The following is a 17,154-nucleotide window of genomic DNA, read 5'->3' on the forward strand; positions in this document are numbered from 1 at the left end:
CAACCAACAAAACTTTGCGGTGTCTCCGGTCTTGGGATTCCCTGATCCATCGTCAATCCCACAACGCCAGGTGCTGCCATACTCTGTAGTCATATGAGACTCGACAAAGGATCCAAGAGTACGCCTCTTGCCGACAAATCTATCTTTCATTCGGCTGAATAGCAGCTAAATTCAGAGTCTTTCATTCCAGTCGGCGGCCGATTTAACTGACTGTTCTGGTTACCATTTGTTAGGATACTCTTTGGCTCTATTCTTAGTCCCGGGTGATCTTCGAGTCTTGACTCTTGACAAACGCCAATACATCTACGTCGAATTGCAACTTTCTATCCATGCTGTCTGCTGCTTGCCGTTCGCCGTCACCCCGCATTTTGTCGACTGCCGCCTCCTTAAATGCGATGTCGACCGCTTCGATGACATCAGACACCATTTATGATACATGTACATATCGATGGCTGCGGGAAAAAAGGCCAGTTAATTAGTCTGTCAGTCTATCAATAACCTGGATATCCAAAGCTGACAGCTATTTACGAAACATTGTAGGTAATTATACGGTTGTGCTTATTTAAGTACGGCCAAGGCGCAGCTCAGCGGCGACGATCCTTTCGTTTCGTATCAGGGTTGATTCAATGTATAGTAGGTGAATGAATGGCCGCAATCTGGTATATAAGTCGCAGCTGCAAAACCAAAGCGACCTGTCTCCATGCCGCTCTGATTTTATGGAAGAAATGCCGTGTTATTGTAACATGTCAGAGCGGAATTTTCTTGACACTTCAAATTACATTCTTCTATCATCGCAATACCGTCCGTCACTGGGCCGTCTTGAAGCCCAAGATTACTTGACACCTTCTATACGCTTCTTGCTCGTATCTACATATACCCTTTCGCAAGGTTTACAGGACAATTTTTGGCCATGTTTATTGTTTACCAAGGGTCTACCTGTCCGCTGAGGAGTAGAGTATGTCCTGCATCCCAGGGCCGGCCACTTGAGGCACCCGTTGACTAGTCAAACGTACGGTTTGAATAGAATCAATACGGCGAGAAACCTAGAAAAAATTTACCCTGACAATGGACTCTGGAGACACGGCTTCGCAACTATACACTCCACATATCATAATTCAAGGGATACAAATTACGGCTCTCAACTTCAATTGTATATACGATCATATCTTCGGATTTTTCCACCAATACAACCGTAATATTTGAATGCCCATGGCATTCTCCGTGCATGCGCAATAAACCGAAGAGGGGACCCTTCTGTCAAGTTACTGTTATGGACTTTTGGTAAACAACGTCTGCTTCGGGTAAGGCCCCTAGTGAGTAGGTCCACTTCCCTTTAATTGCCGTAACCAATCCGTCACAGGCTGGACTCTGGAGCGAATTCAAATTCGATACACCCCCGTCGATCTTGTCAAAGTAAGCATACCAGAGAATACAGAAGAACGCCAGCTTGAAATCAACGCTCGGTACGTCACTTAAGCGGGGCACCAGTGGAGAACCCCAGAAGCGACGATCGACGCGGATGCTCAGAGAGGTTTGCACGCCGGATCGAACGACGCCACGTCGGAGGAAATATATACACAGGGTTCAGATCCTAGAACATCCCTTGCTCACACTAGTTGTCGTCGAGTGAGCACTAGAATACACAGAATATTTGAAGACAATCCAGTTTTTATACCCATAGGCAATTTAGCCGCCCAAAACGCGAATTAATCGTCAGAACATGTGGAGTGAACTGTGAAGATAATCCTGAACCGAAGAGGGAATAGAAAGTAGGCTCTTTTCCTTGAGTTAGAAGCGAGAATGACGTATGGACAGCGTGGCCAAAAGGCATGGTCGGAAATTTTTCAAGTCTAAGTGGTATTACCGTCAGCTAGTACAGATGAGGCGTCTATGTATCTCCGAAATTGGGTTAGAAGGTATGTGTATAGTTCTAAAATCGTGTGAGATTTCAACATGCCAAATCAAAATTGATGCGCTGCACCGTGTGCTACGACTGGTCATCTATGTTTGTGCTTTGGGTTCAGGTCTTGACCATCGGCTAACAGAACAGGTTCTTCATGGTCTTTCGACGCTGGTGGCTCTCCCATCGCCTTTCGCAGCTGCGCAGAATGCAAGAGCTTCGCATATCGGGGCTGCACAAAGGTTGCAGAAGCTTCCACCAGCAAAGTTCCGCTCAGGTCTTCAACACGACCGGTGACTGAGGCCTTGCGACCTTTGACATCCTGGATACGTGTCTTGATGACCACAAACTGTCATTCATGGGATTGGTGTGGGCGAATTGGTTGCGGCATCAGAAGGACAGAAAACGCACCTGGTCAGCCATGGTCGGGGCCCGGTAATTCAGGGTGAGTTGTGCGGTAACGCCCACTTTCTCAGGAAGATTGCTAATGGCCTGAAGATATTTTTTTAAGCGTGGGCTGAACCTTTTTTGCTGCTTGAGCTATTGGGGAAGGAAATACTCACCGTTCGCGCAAGGGTCTCATCCAACAGAGTTGCCAACAGACCGCCGTGTATGATCCCATCGTGGCCACACATTCCTCTTCCCAGGTGCAAAAATACGATGCTCTCTGATTCATCGTGCTTTACTCTGATTAAAGGCAGCAAAGCAAGTTTTCCCGGACCTCTCAAGGCACCAGCCGTTAGGTTGTTTACCCTCCTCTCCTCAGGGAAATTCTGATACGGTCGCGTCTCATACCAATCCTTGGCATCTTCACTCTCCCTAAGCGCTTTGAGTAACGGAAGCGTCTGAAGCTTTTCTTCCAAGTTCTGCGTATACGCTTTGGATTCCGGAGAGTCGGGTTCGGCAGGGGGGCCGGGTGCAACTCTAGGGAAGAGAATGCTTAACGGAGGTGGTGGGTAGATGGCCCCAAGCGTGCCCGCAACCACAGAGGCTACTGCAACAGCTGTCAGCGTTCCGAGGTATCGTTTCTGCCGTGGTGGTGGTGCTGATGGTGGTGCAGTCGAGAGCAATCGAACTCGAGGTGCCAGTACGTTCCGCTGGACTATCCTGAGCATTTTTGTTGACATTTTGGCACTCCCTTCCGAATTCTATAGACCTGGAGTGTGTTTGGAGACTGTGAGGGCTGGAAACGACGTGGATGGTGGCCAAGTCATCGACGACCACATTATCGAGGACCCGTGTGTGGCTGTGTCATTTTCATGCATATGGAAACAAAAAAAGCCGGGTACCGAGTTAGGGGCTAAACACTATTTACGGTAAGTAGGAAGGCGAGCAAAATACGAGAAATGTCGCGAACATCATCACAGTCTGCCAAGTTGTTATTGTTTTCATCTTGGAACACAGCTTATTGAGTACATATGGATTCAATCGAAGCCTGTGGACCAATAAATAATATATTTATTGCATATGGCTTTTGACTGAACAATAATAGTCGATTATGACGCGTTCAGTTCACTTCTAGCCGTCATGTTCGTATGTTATGCTTACCTTGCTAAATGCTAGCATACATATATCGGCAATTATTCTCAACGAATGCCTGGGATACCCCCTCTGCTTGTAATGGTGAGTTGATTTAAGGTAGCTATTAATTGGTGTATACGGCACTTCACCTAATACTGCAATCCCATGACGTACAGTACCTGATATTATATCATTTCATATAGACTTGGATGATTGGATGATTGAGGGAAGGCCTACTTATGTAGCCTAGTAGGCAGAAATGAGAAAAGCTGACGTTTGCTCAAGATCAAAGATTGAAGTTGCTTCCAAGGGTTATCTGATGGGATTACTAATCGAGAGGCGTTTATAACACAATCTTGCCCCTGTCTGAACTCAACCGTATCTTTCTTTTTCCTCAACACACATTATGCCCACAATCACAGCAGGCGACAAGGTTCTAGTCTCTGGAGCTAATGGCTATATCGCCATGTGGGCGGTTCGTCTGTTCCTAGAGCGGGGGTATCTTGTCCGAGGAACTGTTCGCTCTGAGGATAAAGCTGTTTTTATGAAGGAGTACTTTAACTCCCTTGGGTTTGGCGATAAATTTGAGACATTTATAGTTGAGGATATTGTCAAGGTGGGTGTCAAAAAATCGTGGATAACAGCGATACTGATGTTATACATGTATAGGAAGGAGCTTTTGACGAGGCTGTTAAAGGAGTGGACGCAATCGCTCACATGGCATCGCCGTTCCATTCTAATGTGAAAGACCCAGAAGGTAGAAAGGATATCGGTAATACTTCTGCCTTAAAATTGACGCTTTTCAGAATTTTATAGGCCAGCCATCCAAGGAACAGTAGGCATTCTCAAGAGCGCTGTCAAGAACGGGTAGGTAGATCATCTCAATGAAAGGAAACGGAACTGACGGATGAATAACCCGAAAGCGAAAAAGTGAAACGCGTCGTTATTACTTCTTCCTGTGCAGCTGTAATGTCGCCACCTGAGAAGCCAACCAAGTTCAGTGAGCTCGACTGGAACACGCTGTCTCCAAAGCAGGTTGAAGAGAACGGCGCAAACACACCGCCCATGACCATCTACCGTGCCTCCAAGACCCTTGCTGAAAAAGGTATGCTTTTCTTATCTCGCTCGCGTAAAACATCTTCCGCATTTGAACTTCTTATCAGGTGCATGGGAATACCACGAGAAGCACAAAGGCGATGTCCAATGGGATCTGAGTGTCATAAATCCGCCTTTTGTGAGATTTTCCGTGGACATTGAGCATTGCCGTACCGAACTGCACTGACATGTCTGGTTATGCGTTTATTGATAGGTTTTTGGGGTAAATTATCTTGACATCATCTCTTGAAAAAACGCACTGAGATCCCGTACAGCCTCCCATCCACGACGTTAAATCAGTCATAACTCTCAACACATCCCTGCAAATTTGGTATAATCATGTGGTCGCTGGATTAATTAATACCAAGGAGGCTCTGTCTGACTCGAACTCCTGGGTTGATGTCCGTGATACCGCACTAGCGCATGTTTTGGCATTAGAAAAGGCCGAAGCTGGAGGAGAACGTATCATAACCACAGGAGGTACTTTACAGCGCCTCTTCAGGACTATTCAGGTGCTAATCACTTCTGACAGGAGGATATATTTGGCAGGAGTGGCGTAAGTTTATATGCAAGGTTATGTCAAGCGGATTAATTCAAGCTTTCCAACAGTCAACGTCGCCAATTCCATCACTCCATCGCCAATCCCTTCACATAAGCTGCCTGTTGGGTATCCCGACATTCTTGACGGTGAAACAGTCGTCAAAATCACGTACGATAAATCAAAAGAAGAACGAATTCTTGGAATCAAGTTTCACACAAAACTGGAAACCACCAAGGATACTCTGGAGGACTTTGCTAGGCGTGGGTGGTAAGGGTTGCTGATAAAGAAAAGAGGGCGAAAACAATTTGTTGAAAGGGAAGGAGCCATGTGTAAGCAACGGGTTGTCGTAGTTAGCTTTTTGCGAGGAACTTCGTCGTCAATGACTATGATCACCTCGATTGTTAAATACATACGTCACTCGGAAGTTTAGACCACACTTGACATTTGCTAGTTGCTTGAAACTCTACAAATTATCAGAGGGAAAAGAAAAAAAGAGACGGTACGCATTGATTATTAATTCTATTCTCTTCACCAACCTCGTTTGGCAAAATCCTCCAACGTATCCCTCGTAGTTTCATACATATTTCGGAATTTAATTCCCAGTATGCGTTCTTCCTTGGATTTATCATATGTGATGTGAACAACCCTTTCACCTTCCAGGATCTCAGGATACCCAACAGGTAACTTCCGAGAAGGAAAAGGAGACGGAGAAATTGAGTTGGCCACAGCAACTGAGTTTGCGCGTCAGGTCTGGTCGTAAAATAAGGAGAATAAAGCCTTACGCCATTCCTGCCAAATAAAACCTCCTGTCGAAAGTACGGGTTGGTGAGAGCAAAAAAATACTGAAAATTACACACCTTCTGTGATAATGATACGCTCTCCACCTGCTTCAGGTTTTTCCAATGACAAGACATGAGCGAGAGCGGCATCCCGGACATCAATCCAGCATGTAGAATCGGAGAGATCTTCCTTTGTGATGTTTCTCCCATCCACCACATTATCAAACCATGACTGCATAGAGGTGTTCAGTGACGATGAGGAGTCTACCTTGTGAATTGGTGGCTATGATTCATTTTGAACACAATATACTTCATGAGAAGATACTTAATACTCACCCCAAATATCTGAGAGTATATTGGTGTTGATTAGTACATGGAAATGAAAGACGTGAGACGATTCAACTGACAAATGGTGGGTTCAGAACCGTCAAATCCCAATGGATTTCACTTTTATGCTGCTCATAATACTCCCAAGCGGCTGTACAGGGTGAATATATTGTAGAGAGCGCATGTCTAAAACATACCTTTTTCTGCCAAGCTCTTAGAAGCGCGGTAAATCGTCCAGGGCTGTAATTTCGATCCAAACTCCTCAACTAGTTTTGGATCTTTGGTGTTCCAGTCACTCGCGCTAAAAGTCGTTGGTTGATCTGGAGGAGACATAACGGCAGCAGTCGAGGATGTGATGACAATTCTCTTCACTTTTGTTCTAATAGAAATATTATGATAATAAGTAATGTTCAGATAGTTTCACGGAAATTCAATTACCCAGTGCTACTGGCGCTCTTCAAGATGCCGACTGTTCCTTCAATTGCCGGTCCCAGAAATTCTGTCGCGACGTCGACTAAGCAGGTTTGCGAACACTAGAACAGAGAAGAACACCAGCCTTGTGGATCACTGATATTGACATGAAAAGGTGAAGCCATATGGGCAATTGCATCGACACCTTTGACCGCTTCGTCGAATGCGCCATTCTAGATTGACGCAATAAATCCACGTTTCATGGTAAATGCTTGCTATTCCAAACCTTGGAAATATCTTTAACAATAACAAGCTCGAGCCTCTTTCCTAACCCAATTGAGTTGAAGTAATTTTTCACATCCTGTGCTTTATCATCGGAGCGAACAGTTCCACGAACTGAATAACCACGTTCAAGGAAGAGACGTGTTGCCCACATTGCAGCGTAGCCATTTGCTCCAGTGACTAGCACCTTATCACCCTTAGAGATCGTAGGCATCGTGAGGAATGAAAGTGAAAGGGGATCAAGCGGCTCTTCCGAAGGACCGAATAGGCTTATATACTTTTCTCGACGAAGCTCCAATTCTGGTGACCTGGGGTCTTCCGGTAGCCGGTAGCGAATTAGCACGCCACACCCAGACTCCTCGATATTATTTGAAATTTCTTACAGATACAGTACCCTAGATTGCGAGATGTTTCCTCGTTCAAAGACTGTATATTGTGCAGTAAGCTCAGACGAAATTCTGTTCTTGAATATTTACAACAAGTTCACAGGTTATTTATAGACAACTTGCAGGACCCCAAAATGTGAATGAATTGCCATGTTATTTCCAATGCTATATCTTGAAGGAACCTTAAGTACACGGTATACGAGTCAGTCTCAGCAGGAAGAGGAAAAAGGCTATATTGTGAACCTTAAGTACACGGTACATGAATCAGTCTGTAAGTTAAGTTAACCTCTGTGCAACAATAATAAAGTGAATGAATGTACCTCAGCAGGAAGAGGAAAAAGGCTGAGGTACAAAGACAAAAAATGTCCAGTATAAGTGAAAAGTCTCATAGCTACAAGAAGTGCATGGAAGTTGATCTACTTGCTACGAAGGTGATGCGTTGTACAAAGTAAGCAGTTACGACTACTCGAATTGAATGAGAACAGGGGCTTTCGGATAAAGGAAGGTGATAAGATAAGAGCCAGATAACTAGCAAGATAAGAGACAAAAGATGAAAAGAAATAAGATATACCAACATATCTCAGGTAGACTTGGGCCATGATGGTGGACCCTTTAAAGTAATGAGTATTGTAAAGGCAATTCCTGTCCCCACTTTTCCAATATACACGAACTCCGCCTGCTAGATCGTTGGTTTGCGTTAATATCATTGGCTATACATGGGCTGCAATGGTACATGAACGTGCTGGAAAAGACAGCATAGTACAAATGTGATTCAAGTAAATTACAAGCAGTTGTGGTTTTGATTACATGATGACCACATTTGATTAGCGCCGGTTGTAAATGTAACCATATCAGGATTTTCCCTTGGAATTTACGTCCACAAGTTACCAATTTACCAACCCCGTTTAGCAAAGTCTTCCAGGGTGTCCTTTGTTGATTCAAGCTTGGTGTGAAATTTGATCCCCAAAATCTTGGCTTCTTTGGTTTTGTCGTATGAGATCCTATAAATTCTTTCTCCCTCAAGGATGTCGGGGAATCCGGTAGCAAGCTTTCGGGGGAAAGGTGAGGGCGAAATGGAATTTGCCACTTCAACTAAATAAATGTCATTCGGCTTGAATCGAGTATTGAACTCCAAAGAACTTACGCCATTCTTGCCAAATATAGGCGCCTAAGTAGAAATTAGATGAATATTATGTCTACAACCATTACTGAAGGCTGAATACTTACCTTCTGTAGTTATAATGCGCTCCCCGCCAGCCTCAGCTACTTCCAGCGCCAAAACATGGCCTAGAGCAGTGTCCCTAACGTCAACCCATGAGGTAGAATCTGCAAGGGCTTCCCTGGTGCTTTTTGTTCCATCGACAACGTGATTGTACCATGCTTGCAAAGAGGTATTTAAAGCAGATGGTGAGTCGACTTTGTGAATAGGTGGCTTATAACATGGTGTGTCAATTTATTTTCTGTCAGATAAATAGAACAGTACGCACGCCAAAGACCTAGGAGCATATCAGACTTTGTCACTTTGAAATAGGATTTTGGACTCACGAAAGGAGGATTAATGACAGTCAGGTCCCATGATAACTCATGTTTATGTTCTTTGTAGTATCCCCAAGCTCCTGTTGAAGTCATAAATATACGTTGACAGAATCTGTTTATTAACGTACCTTGTTCTGCCAAGCTCTTTGAAGCACGGTAGATCGTCATAGGATGGGAGTTGGAACCAAGCTCGTCAACGAACTTTGGATCTTTTGTATTCCAGTCAAGCGCAGTGAAAAGAGTTGGCTTATCAGGCGGTGACATTACAGCTGCGGTTGAAGAAGTGACGACTATTCTCTTTACTTGCTTTCTAGTGTTTGGGTGAGTTTTGGAAATTTCCCAGGTGAAGAAACTTACCCATGATTGTGTGCACTCTTCAGAATACCGACTGTGCCCTGAATAGCGGGTTGGAAAAATTCTACCAATCCCTCGTAGTTTAATACAAGGGGGGATAAAAAAAGCTAGAAAAATACCTTGTGGGTCCTTAACATTGCCATGAAATGGCGAGGCCATGTGAGCGATACCGTCGACATCTTTCACAGCCTCGTCAAAGGCTCCTTCCTGATATCAATTAGGACCATGCTTAAGAACCATGGTTGCAACATACCTTGGCGATATCATTGACGATAACTATCTCGAGTTTGTCTCCAAGCCCTACCGAGTTGAAGTAATCATTGACATCCTTTGCCTTGCTCTCTGATCGTACAGTTCCGCGAACAAAATATCCCCGCTCCAAGAAGATACGTATGGCCCACATCGCGATGTACCCATTTGCTCCTGTTACAAGGATTTTGTCGCCTTTGGTAATTGTTGGCATTGTGGAAGTTTGAATGAAGCTTAGGGTACATGTCGACCTTTTTATATTCTTTCTAACCGCAATCTAACCGTGCGATTACGATAAGTTTTCAAGTCTTCGAAGAGACTGAGTAAGCAAAAAGACTGAGTAAGCAATTGGTCTGTGATTGTCGGCATTCCGGTATCGCGCATAGGCAACCTATAAAAATACACCCTCCGTCATGGCAATTTTAAGCCAAGACCGACGACACCAATGATCAGTTATATAGATTGTGAAAGCAAAAGCAAGGTCCTACCCGGGATCGAACCGGGGTCGCGGGAATTTCCGGAAGGCAAGGCTTCTCAAAATCCCGAGTGATAACCACTACACTATAGAACCTGTGTTCTTGGGTGCGCAAATGGATTTGAAGGTAAGACGGAGGAGTACATGTGGGAGGCCGATCGTGTGACGTGCCCATGTGGTGTCTGTCACGGTTCAATAAATAGGGGCTATGCTCGTCGGATCGGAAACAGCAAGTCAACGACGACACCACCAGAAGAGCAGCCCAAATGTCCACACTACGAAGTTTCGGGGTCGAATTAGTGATGCTAATTGGTAATAGAAATAGTTAAAACCTCAAGTTAGAACGAATTACAGTGAACGGGTTTCCCTCTTCACCTGAACTACATACTGTTCAGCATGCACTGGTGGTAACAAGTTACCCATAATTGTCATGTGAAGGAGAAGTGCACCTTGCATAAGTGCAAAAATTCTCTTCGTGCATTCAACCCCTGCTTAAGGCCATCAGGGTCCCAGATTCCGGAACATGCCTGTTGAAGGTCACCATTCCTCCCGAAAATATCACCGCATGCCTATTTACATTCATAGGCATGAACGCGACTACACCTACCATCATCTACACTGATTTCTCAAATGCTGGAGTCAAACCCATTGCTAGCTCGTCGTGTCGCAGTCGCATCCCTTATTGTCGACACCCTATTCCAGTCCTTAGCTCTGCTCGGAGACGCAGAAAGTTCAAGATCATCACCGTCGGCGATTTATGTTGCATATGCACCACATCCATACGCCCCAATTGGCCTGTTCTCTGCGGGCCTCATTCTTCAGATCCAATGGCTTCTGAGACTCTCATTGCCATCAAAGGAATTCGACGAGGAGGAGGAGACGTCCGCCATTCCGCTAGAGATTACGCCCACCAATTCGGAAAGCAGCATCGACAATGCAAGCGGAGAACTGTCGGAAAGAACTGATTCTCAGCCTGCGAATGACGCCCACAAAACAGAAGAAATAGATGATGATCTGCTTTTACGCGACGAAGTGGACGATGTTACATACTTCAACACTCACGAGCCGGCGTACTTAGGGTATCTCCCTTTCTATGTCATGGGGTGCTTCCTGCAAGGTTCGTCGAGCTGAATTTACTAGTCAAAGTGCGGTAATGACAGAGCGAATTCCAGCGGGGTGGGCAGTCCTCTGGATGACACGACACTATGACTACTGTGCAATGTTTCTGCTTTTAAATCTGGCTATCGAGGCGTATGCCCTATTCTGGATTTTGGGAGGCTCTAAAAATCACCGATATCCACAATCAAACATATTTACTCACCTAATTGTGAAAATCAAGATCGCCACCTCAGTGTTGTACCTTTGGAAAACTTGGGGAGCTGTGGATGTAAGTGCAATTACTTTATCCTATATTTCGTGTGCTTATTGCATGTAGATTTTACCACCACCATCAGCCTCAGAAGGAATAGTTACCTGTACATTTTTTGTTTGCCTGGTAAGGGTCTAGGTCGTCGATTGTCCTCCGTTCGTCGACACTGAGCTATTCTTCATTCTTGCCAGGCTTTAGCATCAGGACCGGATCCAACATTAGGATTCCTGCTGGCCATCGTGTTGCTTGGCCTTGCCACAGGACAGAATCATTACTTTGAGTGGAGCCTGCTTTTTGGTTGGACGTGTATGTCGGTATCCATTGTCGTCGCCTTGGATTGGGCATTTGGGGTGAAGAGTCGTAGAATACTGATGCCACAGTTGGCAAGGTTCGAGGAAGGAACGGAAAGGCTTCTTGTGAATCGGCAGAATGGTTTATAGATGATTACGAATAATCAAGTTTCGTTTTTATCTCGGTCGCTTTCTCTCAACTCTTGGTCCAAGATGAGGTTGAAATGTGCGTTGAGTAGTAACCTCCAGTAAGTGTATTTGACATTTGTTTAGTTGCGGGAATGATGTCACAGGAACTGGCAATTGCGTGTTGGCATGATATACTTAGGGCATATGACAAGGGGACCCACTACGCGGAACAGGTTAGAGAACATGGTCGCCTGCTGAACTTGATGCCTATTAGAGCACGATGTATGTTGCATCAATGGTTTTAGTTAAGTTTGCACTTCTTGAAATATGATATAGCCAAAGCAAAGCAATCAATAACGAGAACGAAGCTGTTGATACAGAAGATACACATACAAGGAAAACAGCATTGAAATATTCAAGTTACCATTGCCTGTCAGGCCGATGCCTACTTCGCCCGTCATCCTCCCCACGACGTTTTCCCCCATCCCACCGTCGCTCCCGGTGCCTGTGCGCTTCTTCCACTTCTCTACGATTGAAAACATCTCCATAGCCGCCGCTAGGCTCGCCGTGCACGGTGCTGGGTGTCGCACTTCCCGCCATTTCACGCTTCCGTCGCCTGATGAGTTCAAGAGCTCGCTCTCTTTCTGAAGATTCTCGAGATAACCTCGCTTGGACTTCCGGTGGTTTATCTGTATTGGTATCTGACCTTGGGGGATGTGGGAGGCGGAAGGATCTTGAGGTTGAAGAAGATGACGATGAACGGGACGCGAGCTGCCTCGTTATTGACGTCAAAGGGTCATGAGCATACTTTCGTGACTCCTCTCTTTTCCTTGAAATAAGTCAGGGATAAGACAGAGTATACATGCATAGGAAACAGCACACACTTTCGGTCATCTTCCACCTCCTCTGGTTTTTCTTTTGATCGCTCCGAGTACCAGGGTTTCAGATCCTTTGCTGAAGGTGCAAGCGGAACGCCTTTCTCAGTTTCAGCAACTGGTTTCTTTCCGACCTTCAAAGTGGCAGCAATAGCGTTCTACGAAAACGTTTAGCTTAGACCCAAAGGGTGTATATATGTTTAATAGGCGTACCAATTCGAGATCTTCGAACAGATTGATATGTCCGTTTGTGGTCGGCAGTACTGCAGGCTGCATTGAACTAGTCGAAGCGATGTGCTTGGTATCATCCTCGTTTCTTCTTTTCTTCTTCTCAGCTTTCTCGGAGACACCTGCCCGTTCTCTCAAAAGGTCTATACGGGCTTCTGAATCCTACATTTTCCAGGTCAATCCAGTGGCAAAGAACATACGAAAAGAAGAAATCATACGGCCAACAACATCCGCCCTTCTTCCCGCTCCTCTTTCAATCTAGCCTCTTCTTCATCTCTTCTGACTCTCTCTATATTATCCCGCCGATATGGGTGGTAAGATTTATGATGGGCGATGTTGAGTTTACCCATGATGACGGTTGGTGGTCAAATCGTGACTCGTACTTTCCGGGGCACCGATGTAACCTTGTGATCCGACCACCACCACAATCAAACGTACTCTTTCATGACTACACAGGGCCACTGCGCTCTCTTATGAACTAAGACCACCGAAGTTTCTTCAAGATTTACGATACATAACGAAGATACAAGATAATCAATTGCTTCAATCCTGAGGAAACCAGAAGAATACACAACACTATCCTCAACACCTTCGAAATGTCGACACTTCTGCCTTTTCACAGACATATCATTGAGAAGATTCATGACCCAGCGACAAGTGATCTTCTCGTCATAGCGAGAGGCGTAGGCCTTCGCAGAATCATTTGTACGCTCATGAAGATCTATGATTCTCCCCAGAACCTTGTTTTGCTCGTGAATGCCACCCCGGAAGAAGAGTCTGCTATCGGTGAAGAACTAGGGATCATCGGCTGCCGGAAACCTGGCCTACGTGTTGTCAGTCATGAGACAGGGAGTAAGGAGAGGTGCGTACCATCTCGGGGCTCCGTGACGGGGTATTGACACATCGTCCAAAGACAAAATCTTTACAGACAAGGAGGGATTATTTCTGTAACTTCGCGCATATTGGTGGTCGACATGCTTCAGTCTGACATACCAACTGAGCTTATCACTGGAATGATGGTTCTTCATGCTGAAAAGTAGGATACCGCTCCTCAAGGTCGTTCACTGGGCTCAACTGTTTCCAGAGTGACTCCACTAGTGCTTGAGGCATTTATCGTTAGACTATTCAGAGAGAAGAACAAAAATGGATTCATCAAGGCATTTACTGACCAACCGGAGCACATTACTAGTGGACTTTCTCCTCTCAAGAATATAATGAAGGAACTACAAATTCGAAATGTACACATATATCCCAGGTTCGTTGACAGATTCGTGGATTAAATCACGTTGACGTCTCCTTAGATTTCACGAAGAGCTTAAAAAATGTCTCGAACGTCGACGAGCAGACGTTGTCGAACTGTCGCAGCATCTGACAGAACCCATGGCCGACATACACCACGCCATCATAGAATGTATGAACAGCACATTATCAGAATTGAAGAGATCTAACACAAATGTATGCTACTTTTCTTGGTCATGAGTCCCTCATTTTGCACGAATTTTTCATCACATTCCTTCACAGCTCGATTTGGACGATTTCAATGTTCAAAATGCATATTTTCAATCTTTTGAAGTCATCGTACGACGCCAGCTCGATTCTGTATGGCACAAAGTGGGCCCAAAAACCAAGCAACTTGTGAATGATCTAGGAATTCTGCGCCGACTTTTGTAGTACGTGACAGTATCATGCACATACGTTTCACTCACTTTACCCCCAGCTACCTTCTTACATACGATGCCCTCCAATTTCATTCCTATTTGGAGGTATTGATCGCAGCTAACAACGCCACCGCTACTGGAGGCACAAAACAACATCAGTCCCCATGGATGTTAACGGACGCCGCAAACATTATTTTCCAATCGGCGCAGCGACGGTGTTTCACCGTTAGCTCGACTTCAAAAAAGGTGGTCACTCCAGTAATCGATTTAACTGAAGACGAAGATGCATGGGCTGCACTTGACGAAGCGGAAGGGCATACTACTGCTCCTCCTAATAAAGGCAATGACAAGACGGAAGAGTCACGACCTACTTGGCTTCCAAAAGGCCTTGAGCCTGTGCTCGAAGAATTACCCAAGTGGAATCTTTTATCGGAGATCATCCTCGAAGCTGAAGGCGAGATGATTCGGCAGGAAAGTTTAGCAAAGCCAGGTTCAACGCGTGAGTCTTGCGGTCAACAGCACTGGACGTATTGCTTTGGCTAACTGGCTGAATACAGCATATCCAGGCTCGAACACTGTTTTGGTAATGACATCCTCAATTCGAACGTGCAACCTCTTAACGGAGTTTCTGTCGAGTATGGACCATGATGCACCTCCCGGGAGTCGAGGCCGTGCAATGATGCTGCGGAAGCTGCGCTTATACCTGTGGTGGAAGGGGAAAATGGACGAAAGGAAGGCTACCAACAAGGCAGCTTCAAGCATGCCCGATAACGGCACAGGCAAGGGTATCTTTGACGCTATATATGCGGACCAAGAAGACCTCAGCGAAGCACTGAAGAAGAAGGACAAAGAAAAGGCACAGCGTGCGCAGAATCGTCGACGCATCCGCGGCGGCGCCCCTGCGACTTCGAGTTCGCCGGTCAAAGGGAAAGGGTCTGCTACCACGCGGCTTGAACCTCAAGAGATACCGGTACCCAATGCGATGCAAAATGATACAGACGAATTTGCAAAATTGTAAGTCTATTAAAGGCAAGCTTAGCTACTTGGAACCTTATAAGTCCTAATGTCTTTTTTTGTGACTGCTAGTTGGGCATCTCAGGGAGAAGCCATACTCGCAGGGCAACCACTCAATGTAATAGACGATTTGGTGTTGCTAGATTTCGAATCAAACACTCTGGAAAACGACTTTGACACTAATTATGGGTTACTTGCACCCGAACAAACGGTCCTCGTTCGCGCCTACTCAGACGACACGGATGATAGAATTCTGCAAGAAATTAGACCCAAATTCATTGTCATGGTTGAGCCGGATATGGATTTCGTTAGGCGAATCGAAGTAAGTTGAAGTTCGAAATTCTTTCGTCAGTTACTAAAGTTGATAGTGTAGGTTTACAAAAGTTCCAATCCAGGTCTCGCGGTTCGAGTATACCACATGGTATATGCTAACTCAAGTGAGGAGCACAAGTACTTAGCGGGTATCAGACGTGAGAAAGATGCTTTCGAACGCTTGATCAAAGAACGTGGAGTGAGTTCGTGGAAGTCATCGTCTTCTATTTACTAATCCCATGGGTGAAAGTCCATGTTAATTACACTAGTCGAGGATCGCCGCAGCGATAACTCTGATTCAATGATCAAGACCATCAGCTCTCGTTTGGCAGGCGGTCGACGCGAACTCAACAAAGAACCATCTCGAGTGAGTTTAACTACTGCAGTAGAAATAAACTCCTCAATGTTTTCCAGGTTGTCGTTGATATGCGAGAGTTTAGGTCTACATTGCCTTCGTTATTGCATGCATCGGGTTTACAGGTTATCCCGGCTACACTCACAGTTGGGGACTATATCTTGACACCGGATATTTGCGTCGAGCGCAAAAGCTTATCCGACTTAAAAACTAGTTTCAACAACGGACGACTGTAGGTTTATTCATGCTGACACATCCAGAGTTCTCATGGTCTTTAGGTATACCCAATGTGAAATGATGTCACTTCATTATAAGTATCCTATTCTCCTCATCGAGTTCGAAGAAGACAAGGCGTTTTCCCTCGATGTAAGTGTCGTACCTGCTCCTCTCATACACATATATACAGCATCTGATCTTAGACCAGATCATGGCAGATATGAAGACCTATGGCAAGGGAACTAGATATCCGTCCAAGCAACGTGCTGGGCCATCCGACCAACCCCATTACAACTCCCCAACCATTCAAGCAAAAATAGTTTTACTTACATTGACATTTCCTCGGGTGCGCATCATTTGGTCGTCCTCGCCTTACGCCACATCCGAAATCTTCAACGACCTCAAGGCAAATAACGCAGAACCAGATCCTTCAAAGTCCGTTACCATTGGTGCCGATGACGATCCAGATGTTGGTGCTGGCATTAATGCTGCGGCAGAGGAAGTCCTGCGATACATTCCAGGAATTACTGCCCATAACGTCAAACTGGTTATGCACAAGGTCAAGAATATTGAAGAACTATGCAATCTCAGCCTATCTGAGGTGCAAGGCATTCTGGGTGCAGACCCGGGCAAGGCATGTTATCAGTTTATTCACGAAGGGGATAAACGATGAGGAGGTCAGACCGAAACCAAGTTATGGTTGGATCTTATCTGATCGAAAATTTAGGATTACATAGATATTAGATATTTGACTGCGCATCCCGTCCTGACCTAGCGGATAAGTGCATACACAAGGTTGGAAGGTCGAAGTTTCTTTGAAATTTTGCTTCTGTCACTAGCGCACTCTAATAT

At 45.3% G+C, this 17,154-nt stretch overlaps 7 protein-coding genes and 1 non-coding gene across 8 annotated transcripts; 3 read left to right on the forward strand and 5 right to left on the reverse strand.

The window, feature by feature from the left end:
- Positions 1-1,997: 1,997 nt before the first annotated feature.
- JR316_0001505 (uncharacterized protein) lies at positions 1,998-3,015 on the reverse strand (the record flags this gene model as incomplete). Its single annotated transcript, XM_047887309.1, has 3 exons — positions 1,998-2,249; positions 2,312-2,392; positions 2,464-3,015. 3 exons carry the CDS (start codon positions 3,013-3,015, stop codon positions 1,998-2,000), a joined length of 885 nt encoding a protein of 294 aa, XP_047755055.1.
- A 2,110-nt stretch (positions 3,016-5,125) lies between these two features.
- On the forward strand, positions 5,126-5,328 carry JR316_0001506 (uncharacterized protein; the record flags this gene model as incomplete). Its single annotated transcript, XM_047887310.1, has 1 exon — positions 5,126-5,328. A coding segment is annotated over one exon (203 nt), but the record flags the coding sequence as incomplete, so codon positions are not given.
- Positions 5,329-5,906: 578 nt separating this feature from the next.
- On the reverse strand, positions 5,907-7,070 carry JR316_0001507 (Putative uncharacterized oxidoreductase; the record flags this gene model as incomplete). Its single annotated transcript, XM_047887311.1, has 7 exons — positions 5,907-6,119; positions 6,173-6,181; positions 6,244-6,314; positions 6,361-6,542; positions 6,602-6,696; positions 6,742-6,807; positions 6,861-7,070. 7 exons carry the CDS (start codon positions 7,068-7,070, stop codon positions 5,907-5,909), a joined length of 846 nt encoding a protein of 281 aa, XP_047755057.1.
- Positions 7,071-8,134: 1,064 nt separating this feature from the next.
- Positions 8,135-9,595, reverse strand: JR316_0001508 (Putative uncharacterized oxidoreductase; the record flags this gene model as incomplete). The annotated part of the gene is made up of 8 exons (XM_047887312.1): positions 8,135-8,334; positions 8,387-8,410; positions 8,470-8,674; positions 8,788-8,858; positions 8,907-9,088; positions 9,136-9,196; positions 9,252-9,339; positions 9,386-9,595. The coding sequence occupies 8 exons, from the start codon at positions 9,593-9,595 to the stop codon at positions 8,135-8,137; spliced, it is 1,041 nt and encodes a 346-aa protein (XP_047755058.1).
- Positions 9,596-9,860: 265 nt separating this feature from the next.
- JR316_0001509 lies at positions 9,861-9,952 on the reverse strand. Its single transcript has one exon. It is a non-coding gene; the product is annotated as a tRNA-Gln (tRNA).
- A 534-nt stretch (positions 9,953-10,486) lies between these two features.
- Positions 10,487-11,665, forward strand: JR316_0001510 (uncharacterized protein; the record flags this gene model as incomplete). Its single annotated transcript, XM_047887313.1, has 4 exons — positions 10,487-10,973; positions 11,029-11,243; positions 11,292-11,351; positions 11,417-11,665. The coding sequence occupies 4 exons, from the start codon at positions 10,487-10,489 to the stop codon at positions 11,663-11,665; spliced, it is 1,011 nt and encodes a 336-aa protein (XP_047755059.1).
- A 399-nt stretch (positions 11,666-12,064) lies between these two features.
- On the reverse strand, positions 12,065-13,097 carry JR316_0001511 (Leukocyte receptor cluster member 1-like protein; the record flags this gene model as incomplete). The annotated part of the gene is made up of 4 exons (XM_047887314.1): positions 12,065-12,473; positions 12,529-12,677; positions 12,733-12,909; positions 12,966-13,097. The coding sequence occupies 4 exons, from the start codon at positions 13,095-13,097 to the stop codon at positions 12,065-12,067; spliced, it is 867 nt and encodes a 288-aa protein (XP_047755060.1).
- A 246-nt stretch (positions 13,098-13,343) lies between these two features.
- On the forward strand, positions 13,344-16,975 carry JR316_0001512 (DNA repair protein rad16; the record flags this gene model as incomplete). The annotated part of the gene is made up of 13 exons (XM_047887315.1): positions 13,344-13,609; positions 13,676-13,783; positions 13,832-14,002; positions 14,049-14,202; positions 14,269-14,417; positions 14,465-14,904; positions 14,972-15,419; positions 15,492-15,741; positions 15,793-15,930; positions 15,982-16,098; positions 16,146-16,318; positions 16,365-16,452; positions 16,511-16,975. 13 exons carry the CDS (start codon positions 13,344-13,346, stop codon positions 16,973-16,975), a joined length of 2,967 nt encoding a protein of 988 aa, XP_047755061.1.
- Between the last annotated feature and the right edge of the window lie 179 nt (positions 16,976-17,154).

The sequence above is a fragment of the Psilocybe cubensis genome, chromosome 1, assembly GCF_017499595.1.
Source record: "Psilocybe cubensis strain MGC-MH-2018 chromosome 1, whole genome shotgun sequence".
Classification (NCBI taxonomy): domain Eukaryota; kingdom Fungi; phylum Basidiomycota; class Agaricomycetes; order Agaricales; family Agrocybaceae; genus Psilocybe; species Psilocybe cubensis.